This window comes from Muntiacus reevesi, chromosome 1 (genome assembly GCF_963930625.1).
Source record: "Muntiacus reevesi chromosome 1, mMunRee1.1, whole genome shotgun sequence".
NCBI classification, from domain to species: Eukaryota; Metazoa; Chordata; class Mammalia; order Artiodactyla; family Cervidae; genus Muntiacus; species Muntiacus reevesi.
In genome coordinates this window covers 201,724,098-201,741,736 of record NC_089249.1, presented here as the reverse complement: position 1 = coordinate 201,741,736, position 17,639 = coordinate 201,724,098, and the positions used below count along the sequence as shown (strand labels likewise).

Below are 17,639 nucleotides of genomic sequence, written 5' to 3'. Positions count from 1 at the left end.
AAGAGAAAAGTAATGAAACAGATGTGGAAGGAAATAATTTCACAGAATAAAGTTTGCCATGAGGCTACAACACAAAAAGACAAAGACTGACTCCCAGTATTGGAATACAATTCCAGGAAAAGGATTCTTAGCCGACAAATGTTGAATGTTCTGGGTTTACTGTCAAACTGGAAGCACAATGCTTCATCTATTCAGGCCCCTTTTGTAAGATGTATGCGCCAAACTGCTTTTTTTTGAGGTATGCAAAGATCTGAGTCACCAAACACCTCTTGCCTCCTGTTCATATATCTCTGAAAATGAGTCAGTCCCTCAGATGTTGCTGACATTATCAGGTTTCTAAGTCTACAGGCATAAGGTAGGCTCTTATGACATGCTGACAAGATGCCTCTCTATTCTGGGCTAGAAAATGCAGGAAGTTGGAAATTTCAGTTTTCCAAAAGAAAGATACTGGACAAGAGTTTCATTATCCCTTTTAACCCAATAAAAGGTGTCAAACAATTACTATTATTATCTGTATTGTACCTATCCTCTTCACAAAAATAAATCTCAGGTGTCCAGGGCTTAGAGGTAGATTTGTTAACTAGGTTTTTGGGGGTTGAGCATCTGCCAGCCGAGCTAGCTGACCATGAGGGAACAGGGAGATGCTCTGATTCCTTTTATTAATTTCTTCAGAGAAATTTATTCAAACAGACAGATTGGGAATTTGCACACATTTCTTCTCTTGCTGCTAACATACTACAACATTGGAGAAGGAACCTTGTGTATCCTTCTAAACACTGTGTTCTGTTACATTCTCTTATATTCACACTGTTAAAACCATTTGTTTCACATGCGAAGGACAAATTGTCATACAGTCATATAAGAAGGATTCAGGCATCATAAATGGATAGCTCTAGAACAGATCTGCAAATGGAATTATCCAAAGGGTATTCAGTCAGTTCAGTTCAGTCGATCAGTCGTGTCCGACTCTTTGCAACCCCATGAATCGCAGCACGCCAGGCCTCCCTGTCCATCACAAACTCCCAGAGTTTACTCAAACTCATGCCCATCGAGTCAGTGATGCCATCCAGCCATCTCATCCTCTGTTGTCCCCTTCTCCTCCTGCCCTCAATCCTTCCCAGCATTAGGGTCTTTTCCAATGAGTCAACTCTTCACATGAGGTGGCCAAAGTACTGGAGTTTCAGCTTCAGCATCAGTCCTTCCAATGAATACTTAGGAGTGATCTCCTTTAGGATGGACTGGTTGGATCTCCTTGCAGTCCAAGGGACTCTCAAGAGTCTTCTCCAACACCACAGTTCAAAAGCATCAGTTTTTCGGTGCTCAGCTTTCTTCACAGTCCAACTCTCACATCCATACATGACCACTGGAAAAACCATAGCCTTGACTAGACGGACCTTTGTTGGCAAAGTAATGTCTCTGCTTTTTAATATGCCGTTTAGGTTGGTCATAACTTCCAAGGAGTAGGCGTCTTTTAATTTCATGGCTGCAGTCACCATCTGCAGTGATTTTGGAGCTCCAAAAAATAAAGTCTGACACTGTTTCCACTGTTTCCCCATCTATTTCCCATGAGGTGATGGGACCAGATGCCATGATCTTAGTTTTCTGAATGTTAAGCTTGAAGTCAACTTTTTCACTCTCCTCTTTCACTTTCATCAAGAGGCTTTTTAGCTCCTCTTCACTTTCTGCCATAAGGGTGGTGTCATCTGCATATCTGAGGTTATTGATATTTCTCCCGGCAATCTTGATTCCAGCTTGTGCTTCTTCCAGCTCAGCGTTTTCTCAAAGGGTATTACATAACCCAAATCCCGGTGAATTTGCCAAGATAATAAAATGCCAATTTTGAAAAGCAAATTTGAAAATTTGAGACACATTAGAGGAAAAAATATCTCCACACTGATATCAGTGTTGGGGTAAATCTCTCTTTCCAAACTGTTACCTGTATAATACATATATTTTCTTCAGAAAAGTACTAGTGAGAGAACACCATAATGCTAAACATAGTATTTGAAACATGGCAGATACTCAAACGTTAAATGATTAGTTAAATGATAAACATGAAGTTAGAATAAAGTTGAATCAAGAACAAAAACGATCTAACCATTTCAAATTTTAGGTACGAAGCTAAAATACACATAAAAATATAATCCTGTAAGGAAAACAGACATTTAAAAAGAATCCTAGAGAAGTTCAGCATTTATTAGTCTTATGATTAATATTCCATACTAAAATTCTTACATAATAGGTAAATGAATTCAAGAACTGAAATTCACATATACCCATACTTTCAACCCAAGGCAAAATTTCTAGTGTTAATTAAGTAAAATTTAAAAGTGAGATAAGGACACATGTTTTGACCCTGTTGTTGTTTGTTGTTTAGATGCTAAGTCGTGTCTGACTCTTTTGCAACCCCATTCACTGTAGTCTGCTGATGATGTAACAGGTACTACATAAATATTTGTATACTGATTAATAGTTTAAAGCAGAATGAAGAGGCAGTCTTTTGCTGTGTTTTTTTAAAGATCATCTAAAATACCTAAAAAGTTCTTCCATTTTTAGCGTGTGACCCTGACATTATACTAAAAATGGAAGAACTTTTTAGGTATTTAAGATGACCATTAAAAGAAAAACAGAAAACAAAGGAATGCCTCTTCATTCTGCTTTAGACTGTTAATCACTGTACAAGTATTTATGGAGTACCCATTACATCATCAGTGTCCCAGATGATGAAGCTAAAGTAATAAATGAGATGGATAAAGTCTCTGTTTGCAGAGATCTGCTTATATTCAAGAGAGTAGGTGGTGGTTCAAGGAAAGACACAATAATGAAGTAAATAAGACAATCCATACAGTGAAAAGTTCGCAAAGCAAACACAAGGTAGGGGTATAATGATACAGATTAAGGATTGGTAAACTTTTTCTATGAAGGGTCAAAAAGCAAATATTTTAAGTTCTGGAGGCCAAGAGGTAAAATCGATAATATTTCATAGATATTTATATAACAAGAAACAAATTTATGACAAAATTTTTGACAAAATTCAAAGTATATTAATAATGTATATCTACAACATGTAAAGATATGTAATCACAGAGATTTAGGCAAACATCCACTAAAACAGAACTGGTTAAACAGAATGTTCAAAATATTGTGGCAGAATACATCCTGCTGCTGAAAGGCGTTTAAGGTATATTACAAGGTGAAATGGGCTAAGTGGGAAAAAATTATACCATTTGGGGTGAAACAGTACATACATTTTATGTGCTCTGAAATTTCTGAAACAATATAGAAGCAAATGAACAACTGTAAATTCTGGGAACCAGAGACTTTTATATTTTATCCTTTCTCTGCAAATAAAAACTGTAATATATGTTCCTTCACAATTAAAAATTAGTTAAAATAACTCAGACTTGTGATGTAAAATGAGTATGAAGTTTAATAAATATTAAAGATGTCAAATTAAAAGTTTATGCTATTAAATGATAAAGAGTAAGCAAAAAGTTCCATATGCAAACTCAGAAAAAAAAAATCAGTTTCAAATCCTTTTAGCTGCACTCTGAATTATTTTAGGCCTCATGTCACATTAAACCCCAAAATTCTAAAACACTTTTTACAAATTACAGAACAGCATATATACTCTGATTCAATGGGTATAAAAAATATATATTCAAAGAAAATGACTAAAAGAATATATACCAGTTTACACTAGTAACCTTTGAAGTGTATGGAGTTCTGCTTTCTACTTCATTCAATTCTGTATTGTTTGACTTTTACAATAAAACACTACATACAGACATAAGCAAGAAAATACCATAGTCTTCAAGATACTTACAGTACAAACCAACAGCTGTAGGCAGCAAAAACAAAGCAAAACCATAAAAAAATCAGCAAACAAAAGCAAAATATCAACCAGTTCTGTAGCTTTGTCCTTACTTTCTAATGACAATTTAAAATATGCAGCAAAAACATAACTAAGATGTAGACTGATAAAAGTTAGTCATACTTGGCTGATGTCACACATGTACTACAATATACATATGTGATGTACACATAGCTAACCTAAAATTCAGTGCTGTCATTTATGATTCACCAAGCTGAATTTGGAATTAATTGGTAATAAATATTTTATTTACCATAAATATAAACAGCACTGCAGGTGGTTTTTCATAAGGTTGCTCATTTGGAGATTTAAAAATATAATTTTAAGTTCTTATATGTGCTCATTCATATTGTTGATATGGACAAAGGCTGCAGACTGAGCTTTGCAGACTGACTTTCTCTTGGACAAGTAAAAGGGCATCTCCAACACTTTCAACATGTTCTCAAAGAGGGAATTATGCAATCAATCTTGAATAGTATATCCTCTTCAGAGATCAGAATTTCAGTGCCATGGGGTTTACAGTTTCTAAATTTTAATAATTCCAACCTCTTTCGTTTCCCTAGCTAAATCCCCAATTTCTCTCTCTCTTCCCCCTTCTACCCATCCTTTACCTCCCACCCTGCTTCATTTCTAAATATGCCAGTGGCAAAAATACAAATGTATATCAATAATTGTAAGTCAATCAAGTTATAAATCATACATCCCTAAACACTTGTCTTATGAAAGTACAGATGAATATTTAGTTTGTGCTTTGGTAGTGTTTAAACATTTGTGAATGCAGTGTAAGAAATACTGCTGTGGAACATACGCACACACAGAAATAAATTCCCATACTACCACGTGACAACGTTAGACAGACAATGATAATGTGCTAGAAAAGGAGAGAGCGATTCTGCATCAGAGGGACCTGAGATCCCCAGATGAGGTAACACTTGGGCTCAGCACTGAGGAATAATAAACATTTCCTGGGATATACAAGGAGAAAACACCAGAGGTAGCAAACAATATAGGCACAGAAAGACAGTTCTGAAGGTACGTCCCATACTCAGGAGAGACAGAGAGGTAACAGTTTGGAGAATGGTGTAACAGGAGGCTAGAAAAGGGGTTTATAATTATACTGTAAAAACTGGATACCAACAGTTATTAAGTTAAACCTACACTACCCTGCTACAATGGGGCTGGGACTCTGCAAAACATATTTCTTTCTCGCCAAGGTCTCTTAGGTTCTGGCAAAAGGGAGCACCAGAGCTAGACTGCAAAGCTACAAGAAGAGACCTGCTGCCTTATTTTCTTATGTGTGGGTATTTGGCTCCTGTATCGCTCGAACGATACTCCTTCACCCTGGTGGTGGCATTTCTTTCATGCACCAGAAGCTGAATCCACTTTGTAGCTTCCTAACTGTGACACTTTAGTGCTTGCTTCCTTACCTTCTTATGTAAAATAGTTTACTTTATACTTGGTAACAATATCTGATAATAACTTCTGATCAAATATATGGAGTGGTTTCCATCTCACTACTGAATCCACAACAAATAGAAATCACTAGACATTTCTAAGTCAAGTAATGGCTCATCAAAAACTTCATTCCAGAATAGGGGTCCTCAGCCTCCAGGACCTAATGCCTGATGCTCTGAGGTGAAGCTGATGTAACAACAACAGAAATAAAGTGCACAAAAATGTAATGTGCTTGAATCATCCCATAACCATCCCTGCCCCGTGGCCCATGGGAAAACTGTCTCCCACGAAACCAGTCCCCGGTGTTGAAAAAGTTGGAGACCGCTGCCCTAGAAAGGACATTGTAGTCACGTAGAGAGTGGGATGTGTCAAAGATAGATCATTGGGCCTAGGAATCTCTCGGAACAGGTGAAGAATAACAGAATTCTTCCCTTTTCCCACTAGCTGTTAGAGGTTTAACATCAAAACTGAAGCTGATCACAACTATATGCATCGTTGAGGAGGTGCTTTTCTTCCCTCCTCTCCTTGGATCAAATAGATACTTCAGTTTTTAATTGCATGCATCTTTTATTGAAAGCCATCTCAAACCCATTCAAACAGTAGATATATAAATAATTCTCCAAAATGTTCCATCCTTGTAAAGAAATTTTAGGTTACACAGTTAAATGACAATTTCTGCCTCTGAGCATGAATAGATTCATAAAAATAAACTCAATGTCCCACAATGAAAGTCTGAACATCAATGAAAAAGATGCTATAGTATTTTAACAACATTGGATATAACAAAAACATTAGTTTCAGGTAGTAGAGAGAAAAATCAGTGTTTCTAAAAAACTGTTAACACACTTCTGTACATCATAGAGGAAGGTAAGTGAGACAAATTAGATTAAAATAACTTGCTTTATTCCTTTCCACAGTCTGAGTAACATGTTTCTTGACTGAGAAGAAGTATCCCTGCTTTCATTCCACTGCTTGGATTAGGGTTACCAAAAGACACGTATTTCTCTTTCGTACTGAAAGTACCACCACTCCAGTTTAGAGAAAAAGACATAATCTTCTCTTTGGTATTTCTGCACTAAGTCAAAATATGGAGGTGAAAAAAGAGGGCTGCCAGCAAATCTAGTATTTGTTATACATGCTCAACCATCTATTTATCTATGTGGTATAAATATGGCTGTATAAAATAAGCAAAAATTACCTGAGGGATTAGAAAAATCCAACATGCTGGTGGTAGGCTGGAGGAGATCGGGGCTGCTGGACGAGAGTGTTCCAGGGATAGGCATTATGGCCAGACTGTGCCTACAGTGCCTCGTTCCCACAATGCTGTCATCCTGTGATTGGCTCAGGCCTCCATCACTTCAAAAGAAAGCCACACATCATGTTGAAGTATTTGAGGAGCCTTAATAGTAAACATTTCTGTTCTCTGTGTACAAGGCATAACAGGACCAATTCAAAGTAGTGATTTTAAAATACTATAGCAATTAAAAAAAACAGGACAGGTGTAATACTGAAAATGACACTAAAATGTTTTTTTTAATAATTACACTCAAATAAAATTTAATTTATACATCTAGGTAATTCTATTATGGCTGGCCCCTGAACAAATGCAAGTAGGAACCTAGCAGGCCCACTAAGCAGGGATGTTTCTCAGTGGTAGCGAGCACTGCAGTACCACACAGCCCCCGACAGGCCGAGTCCACAGATGCGAGGGGCCACAGGTGGGTGGGGCCAACTACAGGTTTCACATGAATTAACTCCTGTGTTTTTCAAAGGTGGATCTACATGACACAGAAACGCTTGTATTTTGTATTTAGTTTCTGTCGGTTTTGGTAGAGAAAATGAACCTGAATAGGAAGTTCTTGAGATCTGCCAGCTTCATTAGACACTAAGACATATATCCAACAACGTACAGCCACACCACAGCAAGGTTCTTCCTCTCGAAAGAAAAGCTTGGCAACCTTTGAGGCAAAGGATGGAGCTGGTCTGAACCCAAGACAAAAATATGGCAGGTTGTAGAAAACAATGGGGTTAGGCTCAAGTGACAAAGTAAGATAGGTCTTCAAACACATGAGAAACCTGGGAACTGCTCCAACCACCAAGTACAGAGAAGGGGAAACAGGAAGGTGACACAGAAAACAGCAGCAAATGACAATGGTTGTATGTGACAAACAGAAAGCTGAAGAAAAAAGGGGGACCAAGAAAGAGAAAAAAAGAAGAGAATTTTACAGGCTCTAGTTTATTCTAAGAGTGCATCATTTCTTGTGTGATCTCTCAAGTCTAATTATTTGGCTGTTCCCTAGATGAAACGATCAAAACCAAAGCAGAAAGCCAGTCATTGAAAGTTAATTCCCTTTAAAGGTTTCAAAAATGAGTAACATTTATTAAATGGCCATATTAAGCAAATATAATACCCTTCCTTTAAAATATTTCAGAGGTGTTAAACAGGCAATTCTAAAACCAAGAGAAAAAATAAAACCAAACACAACCCTATTACTTAAGGTTTGGATACCCCTCAAATTCTGTAAAACATAGGATAAGCAAAACAGTTCTATACAAAGATAGGACAGCAATGAAAAGTAGACTTCCATTAGCATCAACAACCAAAATACTACTTATTTCTAAGCACTGGTTAAAATCAATGTTTTAGGTTAATATTAATTCCCATCTATATATATATTTTTCAGTATAGCATTCTACCCAGTATTTGCTACATATACAAATAATTATCACAGAATACTTACCTATGATCTTGGGATGGATTAAGATCTGAATAATATAGGGAACTTCCTAGATATGTTAGGAGTTAAAAATAGGACTTAGGCAGATTAGAAAACTATGCAAGATGGAATTTAGAGGATTGCTAAATAAACAGCTAAAGGACTGTTAGTAGCCAGACAAGGAAGACAGCCAGGATAAGACAAAGAGAAGTCAGGGAGAAGCATGAGAACATGGAAAAAAAAAAAACATAGTTAAGTGCTTCAAGAGCAAGCTATGTCAAACAGACCTAGGTTATTAGCTGTGTGACCTCAGGGAAATTTCTTCGTTTCTTGGTTATCTCATCCAAAACTGTAAATAATACTATTGGATCCCCTAGGACTATGGCAAAGATTAAACAAAGTAATGTAGGTGAACATTTTGGCACAGAGAAAAATAGGATTCCTACTTTTTAGAAGATAGTAGCACTTTTACTGAAATGAAAATAGAACAATACATATCTAGAAAGGATTTTACCTAATTCAAAATAAAAAACAGAGGGGGTAGTATGGGTACAACAGGTAAAGGCACTACAGAAAGAGGAAATGCTTTCCTGGGAGGAAAGAATGCAGTCTAATCTTATGATAAGGCTAAGGAAATCATTTATTTGATGAGAAATTTTTATTTCTGCTAAGTTGGTTCCTTATAATTAGGGGTGTATCCCTATAGATCAGAGCTAAATAGCTTACGGTAAGAGAAAAAACAGGGGTGGGGGGCTTTCACACACATTTTATTTATAGTTTTAAGAATTTCGGCAACAATTCATATTTGCTGCTGCTGCTGTTTAGTTGCCAGTTCGTGTCCAGCTCTTGTGCAACCCCACGGACTGTAGGCTGCCACCAGGCTCCCACATGGGCATGGGCTCCTACAGGTCCACGGGCTTTTCCAAGCAAGAATGCTGGAGTGGGTGGCTACTTCCTTCTCCAGGGGATCTTCCCAATTCAGGGACTGAACTCATGTCTCCTGCATTGGCAAGTGGATTCTTTACCACTGAGCCCAGGGAAGCCCTATAACTCATATTACATAAATAATAAAGAATTTTTAAAAATACAAGTCTTTCTTTGACTTCTGAAAACAACCTGCCAGTTCTTGGACATAGTCAGGTAACTAAATCCAAGGAAGCAAACTGTTAGCTGTTTCTACTAATAATCAAAGTCTAAACAATATTAAAAAGTTACAATTTACTATTCAGGGAATTGGCTGTCACTTGCAATAAACTAGAATTTACTACAGAGACTAAGAAGTACATGAAATACTAAAAGTCTTTATCTATCTTACTGATGTTATTTAATATTACCTCTGCTTTTTAATAAGCAATAGATATGACACGGAAAAGCTATAATAAAGTGAAGTGAAGTGAAATCGCTCAGTCGTGTCCGACTCTTCGCGACCCCATGGACTGCAGCCCACCAGGTTCCTACGTCCATGGGATCTTCCAGGCAAGAATACTGGAGTGGGTTGCCATTTCCTTCTCCAATAATAAAGTAAAGCTGGTAATAAATTCATGGTAACTAAGGTGAAAGCATATATAAATGAAAACTATACTAATGTTATATACAACCCATGCTATGACATGAAACAATATCTAACTGGCAAAATATCCATGCTTGTTTGGAAGCTGAATAATAAAGCCTATTTGCGAACATGTCATTTCTTACCAAAACAGTCTCCTGAGAAGATGATGCAGTAACAGAAACAAGATAGTTTTGAAAAATTCCTCAGTAATTCTTGATACTGAATTTACTTAAAATAAATGTATATTTTAGTTTCAGAGTATGGAACTAAAAAGACTGCATAAACATCAACAGTTTGCAAACAAACATAATACCAATGTTAAAAGCAAGCACAGAATGAAAGCTAACAATAAATGGAGAAGAAAAAAATAATTTCTAATAACCAAACAAGGCAATCTACTTCCAGGACTGTTACAATGAATTAGATACTTGACTGGGCAATCCATGATTAAAGAAAACAAAATAAAAGCTACAATTAAAAAAAAAATAGGAGATCAGACTTCCTGATTTTCAGGTCAAGAAAATTCACATTGCTATGTTTTAATCTGAGGACATTATTCAAAATCAGTTAGACTTTCTTTTTCCACTTGTAATTTTCAGGAGCATTCTTTCATTTTAAAATTATGTCATGGTTAGGTATCTGGGGAATTACCGAGTCTTATCTCAGTGACTTACTCCTTCCTTAGACTCAGTATCTTTACTCCACTTACAGATGTGGACATTCTCTCTCACAGTATTTCTATGACAACTCTTCGTGCTGCAAAAGTCAGAGCCAAGTAAGTGCCCATTCCAAAAAGTCCAGACACGGAGAAGCCACACTGAAAACTGTGGAATTAAACTCATGAAAAATTCTTCCTAATTAAAAAATATTCAAACCAAAAAAATTTTAAATACAAAAAACAAGGAAGCAAGCAAGAAATGGAAAATTTACCTATAAAGCTACTTAGAGAAAACCATAATCAACCTTTTTCCTTCTAGTCATTTCACAGTAAATAGCACAATTTATTTAACCAGTCTCTTGTAGCTAGACATCTCCCGAAAATTTTGCGGTTTTATTTTACCATGGATAAAGAACAACTAATGATGACGATGATCATTTTAATTTTTGGCCTTGCTGTGCAGTTTGCAGGATCTTAGCTCCCTGATATGGGGTTGAACCAGGGCCCACAGTCTCAGGACTGTGAAAGCGCTGAGTCCTAACCACTGAACCACCAGCAAATTCCCTATTCTTGATTATTACTGATGCAGAACATCTCATTCATGTTCTGTGTCTACTCAACTTCTACTGATCTCTGTGTGTGCATGTGTGTGTAGCAAAAGAGGTTGTCTGAATTCACCTAATGATTAAGTACCAAGAAATATGACATACATTCTCAAAAATGCAAAGTATCTAACCTAGAACAAATTCATTTTCCCTGCAAAATAGGGTCCAGTAGAAAACTGTTATGATTTCTACCAAAACAATCTGGTTTTTGGGGGGGGTATTTTTACAGTTGAAATTATTAGCATTATGTTTATAAGAGGTGATCAGTTTAATATTAACTCCTGAAAGGCAGAATTCTATTCATATTTTATTCACAGCCAGCAAACTGCTGCCACAAGGGAGAGACTCAATAAATGCTTGCTGACTAACAACAAAAATCTCTCTGAGTTTAAGTAAAATAATTTTTACTAGATCTCTCATTTTGGAGGGGTCCTAATATAAACAAACAGTGCTTGAACACACTTAAAAGACTGCTCCCAGCCAACTCAATTTCCATGCCTCCTGCTGTAAGCAAAGATAGACACCAACTGGAGTAACCAATTCCCACTTCCTGAAGGAAACATTATAGAGATGAGATATTGATTGAGATGCCTGACAACTGAATATAGCTAGGTGAAACGTGACAAACTAATTGCAGTCATGGTGTTCTTCGGCTTTTGATGACACATGTCACAACTGTGCCACCAATTGTGCAAAATGAGACTCTGTTACAGGAAAGGCATGTTTCCCAGATCAAACACCCACGGGATTCCAGAAATGGAGCTCTGGGCATCACTCCTGAGATCTCCTTGCATGAATTCTTCTCCCTTCTGATCCTCCATTCCTTTCCCTTTTCCTCAGTGTGTTCATGCAGACTTCTGGTCACCCCAAACTGTCCCCAATCTCTTCAGTGTGAGCTGGTCCCTCTGATATTGTCTTTATTGAAATCTCATTTGTGAGAAAAAGTTTATTCTTATATAAAAGTGTTTCCCATGCTGCTATCATACTATAATATGCTCAATATTAAAAGAATTTTGCTAAAGTTATGATTTTTTTTTTAAAGCCTCAAGGAAAAGAGTCACTCAAAAAAGAATGACTAATAAATTTTCTAAAAACAAGAGACATTATGAACACAGCTCAGGACATTTCAATTTTCTGTGAGCTCCAAATTAAATTAAGAATAAATGTGTTCCCCAGAGTTGAAAATAAAAACTGATGAAGCATTTTCTGATCAGGAAATTCCTAAGGATCTTTAAGTAAAAGTTAAGAGCTGACATTCACCTTGTTCCTAATTAATCTTGCTGTTATTGCTATACTGTGTTGCACTGTCAACCCCAAACCACTACCACAGCTAAAAGATCTTAAAAGAGTAAATCTTACCACATCACAAGTCTTCGATGGCCCCCTATTATGACATGAAGTCCATATCTTTAGCATAATATTCAAAGTCATTCACTAACCTAAGCTATCATGCTTCATCATTAGTTATGCACTGAGAAACACAGTCTACCCAAATTTACCAAGCTTGTTTCTGTCTTTGTACGTATCAAAATAATTATCACCTTCTAATGGACCACTTGCTCATTTTCTGTTTTAGATGACCAGCTCTTACAGGGTAAAAACTACGTTCTACTTTCACTATTTCTATCTCTGGATACTGTGCCTAATTTATGATAAATGTGTGAAGAATAAAGGTTCCTGCTATGAATCCCCTCAAGGCAGGGACTACCTCTTTACAGCTCCGTAATTATCACCTGGCACAATACAAGGAACTCTTAAGAGCCAAGCTCAGTATTTTCTTTGAATATGCTCTCTTTCCTTTCACTGATTCATTGCCTTAATTCAGCAAATATTGAGTGACTACTATGTGCTAAGTAATGTATTTAATTATAACTTTTCTGATTACTTTAGAAAGTGGACACTATAAAATATACACAGATATATGTATTAGAGCAATTCCCAGTCATGACACTGGATTCATTTTATCAGTATTTTAAGAATTTAATCTGCATTTAAAATCCTGAGGTTCTACTCAGATTTGGCGATATTCTGTTTTTAAAACAGAAATAGATTTGATTAAAAAGGTTAGCTTTAGAATTCGAGAGAGAATAAATAGTGCAATAAAAGAAAGATTTGAAAGACAAAAAAAAAAAAAAAAAATAGTATCAGTGAATATGTCTCAAGTTTTAAGATGTCCAAACCTGTAGATCCCAGGACTGACACTGGACCAAAAATATACCAAAAAAAAAAAAAAAAAAATTTTTTTTCATAAAATAAAATGAACAGTCTTTTCTAAAATTTAGATCAAGGCTAATGGAAGACTATATAATCTAACAATGATAACTTCATGGAAGTGATGAGACATTTAGAATTTATTCTTACTTATTTATGGACTGCTTGTAGATTGCATGATGCAATAGTTGTATAAAAACTAGAAGTGACCCAACTTCCCTTTTTCCATAAAAAACTTCATAGTCAATAGGAAAATGCCTACAATATAGAGATTGTCATTACCTACCTAAATAGTTTTGGAGGCAAGATACTAAATCGTGTTTTATCCAAAATTTTCCTGATTTTGTTTCTTCCACCTGAAACAGTATTTGCTTTTATTTTCTTATTTCCTTTCTCCTGTGATGTCTGTTCAAGATCTCCTGGTACATCTTGGATTGAGTGTCGATTACTTTTTTTTTCAGCAATTTTGGGAATATGAGGAACACCAGATTTTTCTTGTTCAGTCCTACTAAGTAACTCTTTGAACACTGTGGAAATAGATAAAAAAAAAACTGTCATTTCTTCTCATTAGAAAGTTTTTATATCAACGACAGATTTTAGATAAACATAGTTGTTTTCTATCATCTGGCCTTTCATGGCCTTATTCATTAAATCCCACTGCATTATTAAATTTACACTCAGTCTTCATTAATCAGCTATATTCACTTTTCATCTTTTATACCTGACTGTAATTCTGATGCTGATCAATAGTGATAAAAGAAATTCACTGGTGAAAACAAAAATGAAGTGGGCAGATTGCCAGCATGTTTCAAAAGTCCACAGGCTCCAATTTAGGTAATAAACAATATAATTGCTAATCAACCCAGATTTTATAGAAAAAGGTACTTAGATTCAATTATTTATATTTTATCCCTTATCATTTGAGATGAGATGTAAGTACTACAAGTCAGGCCTCGTTTTGCAAACTTTAACCGTCAAAATACAAAAAAGGGGGAGAGCCCTTCTGGACCTGCTTTTACCAGAAACAAATAATATTAAATTTTGTAATATATGACAATTTCCTCAATGTAACATCTGTGAGACTTAAGTCACTCAGCCAAGTGAAAGTCATTAACGAGCATTTACTACAGTGGTCTGAAGTAAAAAACCAAGCATTTGTAGATAACTTTCTATCAATCCAAAGTCTGATGAGTTATATTTCATCCTCAAGGAGGGTGCAAGCACAGTGGAGAACTTGCCTTTCCAGCAATCGCTTTGCTGAGATCCAGTTTTTCATCTTATAAGAGGGCCTATACCTCTTGAGATGAGATAAAACAAAGATAAATCTTTATAAAGCTCTATATCTACAAGTTTTTGGTGTCTCATTTACCAGTTAGGAAAATCTATGTGAACTGCTTTTCATTAACTAATGTCACAATAGTTATTTTTTGGCTGTTCCTGTCCTAAATGTGTTCTCAAAGAAGACAGATCAACTGCTAGAGGGGAAGAAAAGAAAAAATTAAAAAATGAATGCTAAAGTAGAAGACAACATTCCTGAAGACTGATGATACCTGGGAGAGATGGTGGCTGCATACTATTGAACATGCAGGTCTTTAGCTACCCAAGACTCAGACCTCAGCTTAACAGGAAGTATAGCTATGAGTAGTATAACTCTGTACCTTTATAAAAGAGAAGCTATAAATTATATAAATGTACCCACTGAAATCTCAAACATAGAAAATTGTCATCTTTTCTGTTATTTCTGGAAAAAATCCATAGTTTCCTAGAACATCAAAGGACTTACTAGTAAGACTCAAGTAAAGAAAGCCACTGACACATAAACAGCTTGGTATTTAATTGACTTGACCATTTTAGAAAGTTTCAACCAGGATGTTATCACATTACCAAAGTACATTGCAAGCTTATGAAAAGCACATTTTCTGTCTTCAAGAAACTGGAAACCTTTAGGAGTCACCTTTCAAAGATAAGTCAACTTCTAGAACGAACACCAAAAAAAGATGGCCTTTTCATCATAGGGAAATTGGAACGCAAAAGGAGGAAGTAAAGAGATCCTGGAGTAACAGGAAAGTTTGGCCTTGGGAGTATAAAATGAAGCAGGGCAAAGGCTAACAAGTGTTGCCAAGAGAATGCACTGGTCATAGCAAACACGCTCTTCCAACAACACAATAGAAGACTCTACACATGGACATTACCAGATGGTCAATAGCAAAATCAGACTGATTATATTCTTTGCAGCCAAAGATGGAGAAGCTCTATACAGTCAGCAAAAACAAGACTGGGAGCTGACTGTGGCTCAAATCATGAACTTCTTATTGCAAAATTGAGACTTAAACTGAATAAAGTAGGGAAAGCCACTAGGTCATTCACATATGACCTAGATCAAATTCCTTACAATTATACAGCGGAAATGACAAATAGATTCAAGGCATTAAATCTGATAAGACAAAGTGCCTTAAGAACTATGGATGGAGGCTCATAACACTGTGTAAGAGGTGGTGATCAAAACCATCCGCAGGATAAAGAAATGCAAAAAAGGCAAAATGGTTATCTGAAGAACCTTACAATTAGCTGGGAAAAGAAGAGAAGTGAAAGGCAAAGGAGAAAAGGAAAGATATACCCATCTGAATGCAGAGTTTCAAAGAAGAGCAAGGAGAGATAAGAAAGCCTTCCTAAGTGAACAATGCAAAGAAATAGAGGGAAAAAATAGAATGGGAAGATTAGAGATCTATTCAAGAAAATTAGAGATAGCAAAGAAACATTTCATGCAAAGATGGGCTCAATAAAGGACAGAAATGGTATGGATCTAACAGAAGCAGAAGATATTAAGAAGAGGTGACAAGAATACACAGAAAATCTATACAAAAAAGATCTTTATAACCCAGATAACCAAGACAGTCTGATCACTCACCTCGAACCAACCAGCCTGAAGTGCAAAGTCAAGTGGGCATTATGAAGCACCACTACAAACAAAGCTACTGGAGGTGATGGAATTCCAGCTGAGCTATTTCAAACCCTAAAAGATGATGCTATTAAAGTGCTGCACTCAATATGCCAGCAAACTTGGAAAACTCAGCAGTGGCCACAGGACTGGAAAATGTCAGCTTTCATCTGGATTCCAAAGAAACGCAACACCGAACAATGTTCAGACTAATGTAGAATTGCACTCATCTCACACACCAGTAAAGTAATGCTCAAAATCCTTCAAGCGAGGCTTCAACAGTAAGTGAACGGAGAACTTGATATTCAAGCTGGATTTAGAAAAGGCAGAAGAACCAGAGATCAAATTGCTAACATCCGCTGAATCACAGAAAAAGCAAGAAAGTTCCAGAAAAATCATCTACTTTTGTTTCAACAACTATGCTAAAGCCTTTGTGTGGATTACAACAAACTGGAAAATTCTTCAAGAGATGGGAATACCAGACCACCTTACCTGCCTTTTGAGAAACCCGTATGCAGGTCAAGAAGCAAAAACTTGAACGAGACACGGAACAACAGACAGGTTGAAAACTGGGAAAGGAGTATGTCAAGGCTGTATATTGCCACACTGCTTATTTAACATATATTCAGAGTACATCATGTGAAATGCCAGGCTGGATGAAGCACAAGCTGGAATCAAGATTACTGGGAGAAACAGCAATAACTTCAGGTATGCAGATGACACTACTCTTATGCAGAAAGCGAAGAGAAACTAAAGAGCCTGCTGATGAAGGTGAAAGAGGAAAGTGCAAAAGCTGGCTTAAAACTCAACATTTAAAAAACTAAGATCATAGCATCTCATCCCATCACTTCATGGCAAATAGATGGGGAAACAATGGAAACAGAGACAGACTATCTCTTGGGCTCTAAAATCCCTTCGGATGGTGACTGCAGCCATGAAATTAAAAGACTTGCTCCTTGGAAGAAAAGTTATGACCAACCTAGACAGCATATTAAAAAGCAGAGACATTACTTTGCCAACAAAGGTCTGTATAGTCAAAGCTATGGTTTTCCAGTAGTCATATATGGATGTGAGAGTTGGACCATAAAGCAGGCTGAGCGCTGAAGAATTGATGCTTTTGAACTGTGGCGTTGGAGAAGATTCTTGAGAGTCCTTAGGACTCCAAGGAGACCAAACCAATCATTCCTAAAGGAAATCAACCCTGAATATTCACTAGAAGAACTGATGCTGAAGTTGAAGCTCCAATACTTTGGCCACCTGATGCAAAGAGCTGACTCATTAAAAAAGACCCTGATGCTGGGAAAGACCAAAGGCAGGAGGAGAAGGGGAGGAAAGAGGACGAGATGGTTAGATGGCATCATCAACTCAATGACATGAGTTTGAGCAAGTTCCGGGAGAAGGTGATGGACAGGGACACCCAGCATGCTGCAGTCCAGGGGGTCACAGAGTCGGACATGACTCAGCAACTGAAAACAACAATGCAGTTTTTTAAAAAAATTAACTTTAAATCACGTGGTAAAAATAAAAATGCTTTTTTGAGCTAAAGTCAAGATACTGATCCATTCCAAAAATATTTACTGACCTTTGAAGACTATGCTTGATGCCTGCAGATTCTTTCAGTTATGAAAC

The 17,639-nt window shown here is 36.5% G+C and overlaps 1 protein-coding gene across 6 annotated transcripts in view; it reads right to left on the bottom strand.

The window, feature by feature from the left end:
* The window catches only part of RAPGEF6 (Rap guanine nucleotide exchange factor 6), a 234,471-nt gene that overhangs the window by 43,825 nt on the left and 173,007 nt on the right, over window positions 1-17,639 (bottom strand). For all 6 annotated transcript variants that reach the window (XM_065918156.1, XM_065918157.1, XM_065918160.1 and 3 more), the window contains 2 exons: window positions 13,359-13,599; window positions 6,528-6,685 (listed from right to left, as the gene is read on the bottom strand). In XM_065918156.1, the coding sequence (XP_065774228.1) occupies window positions 6,528-6,685; window positions 13,359-13,599 (399 nt within the window). The remainder of the gene's footprint in view (window positions 1-6,527; window positions 6,686-13,358; window positions 13,600-17,639) is intronic.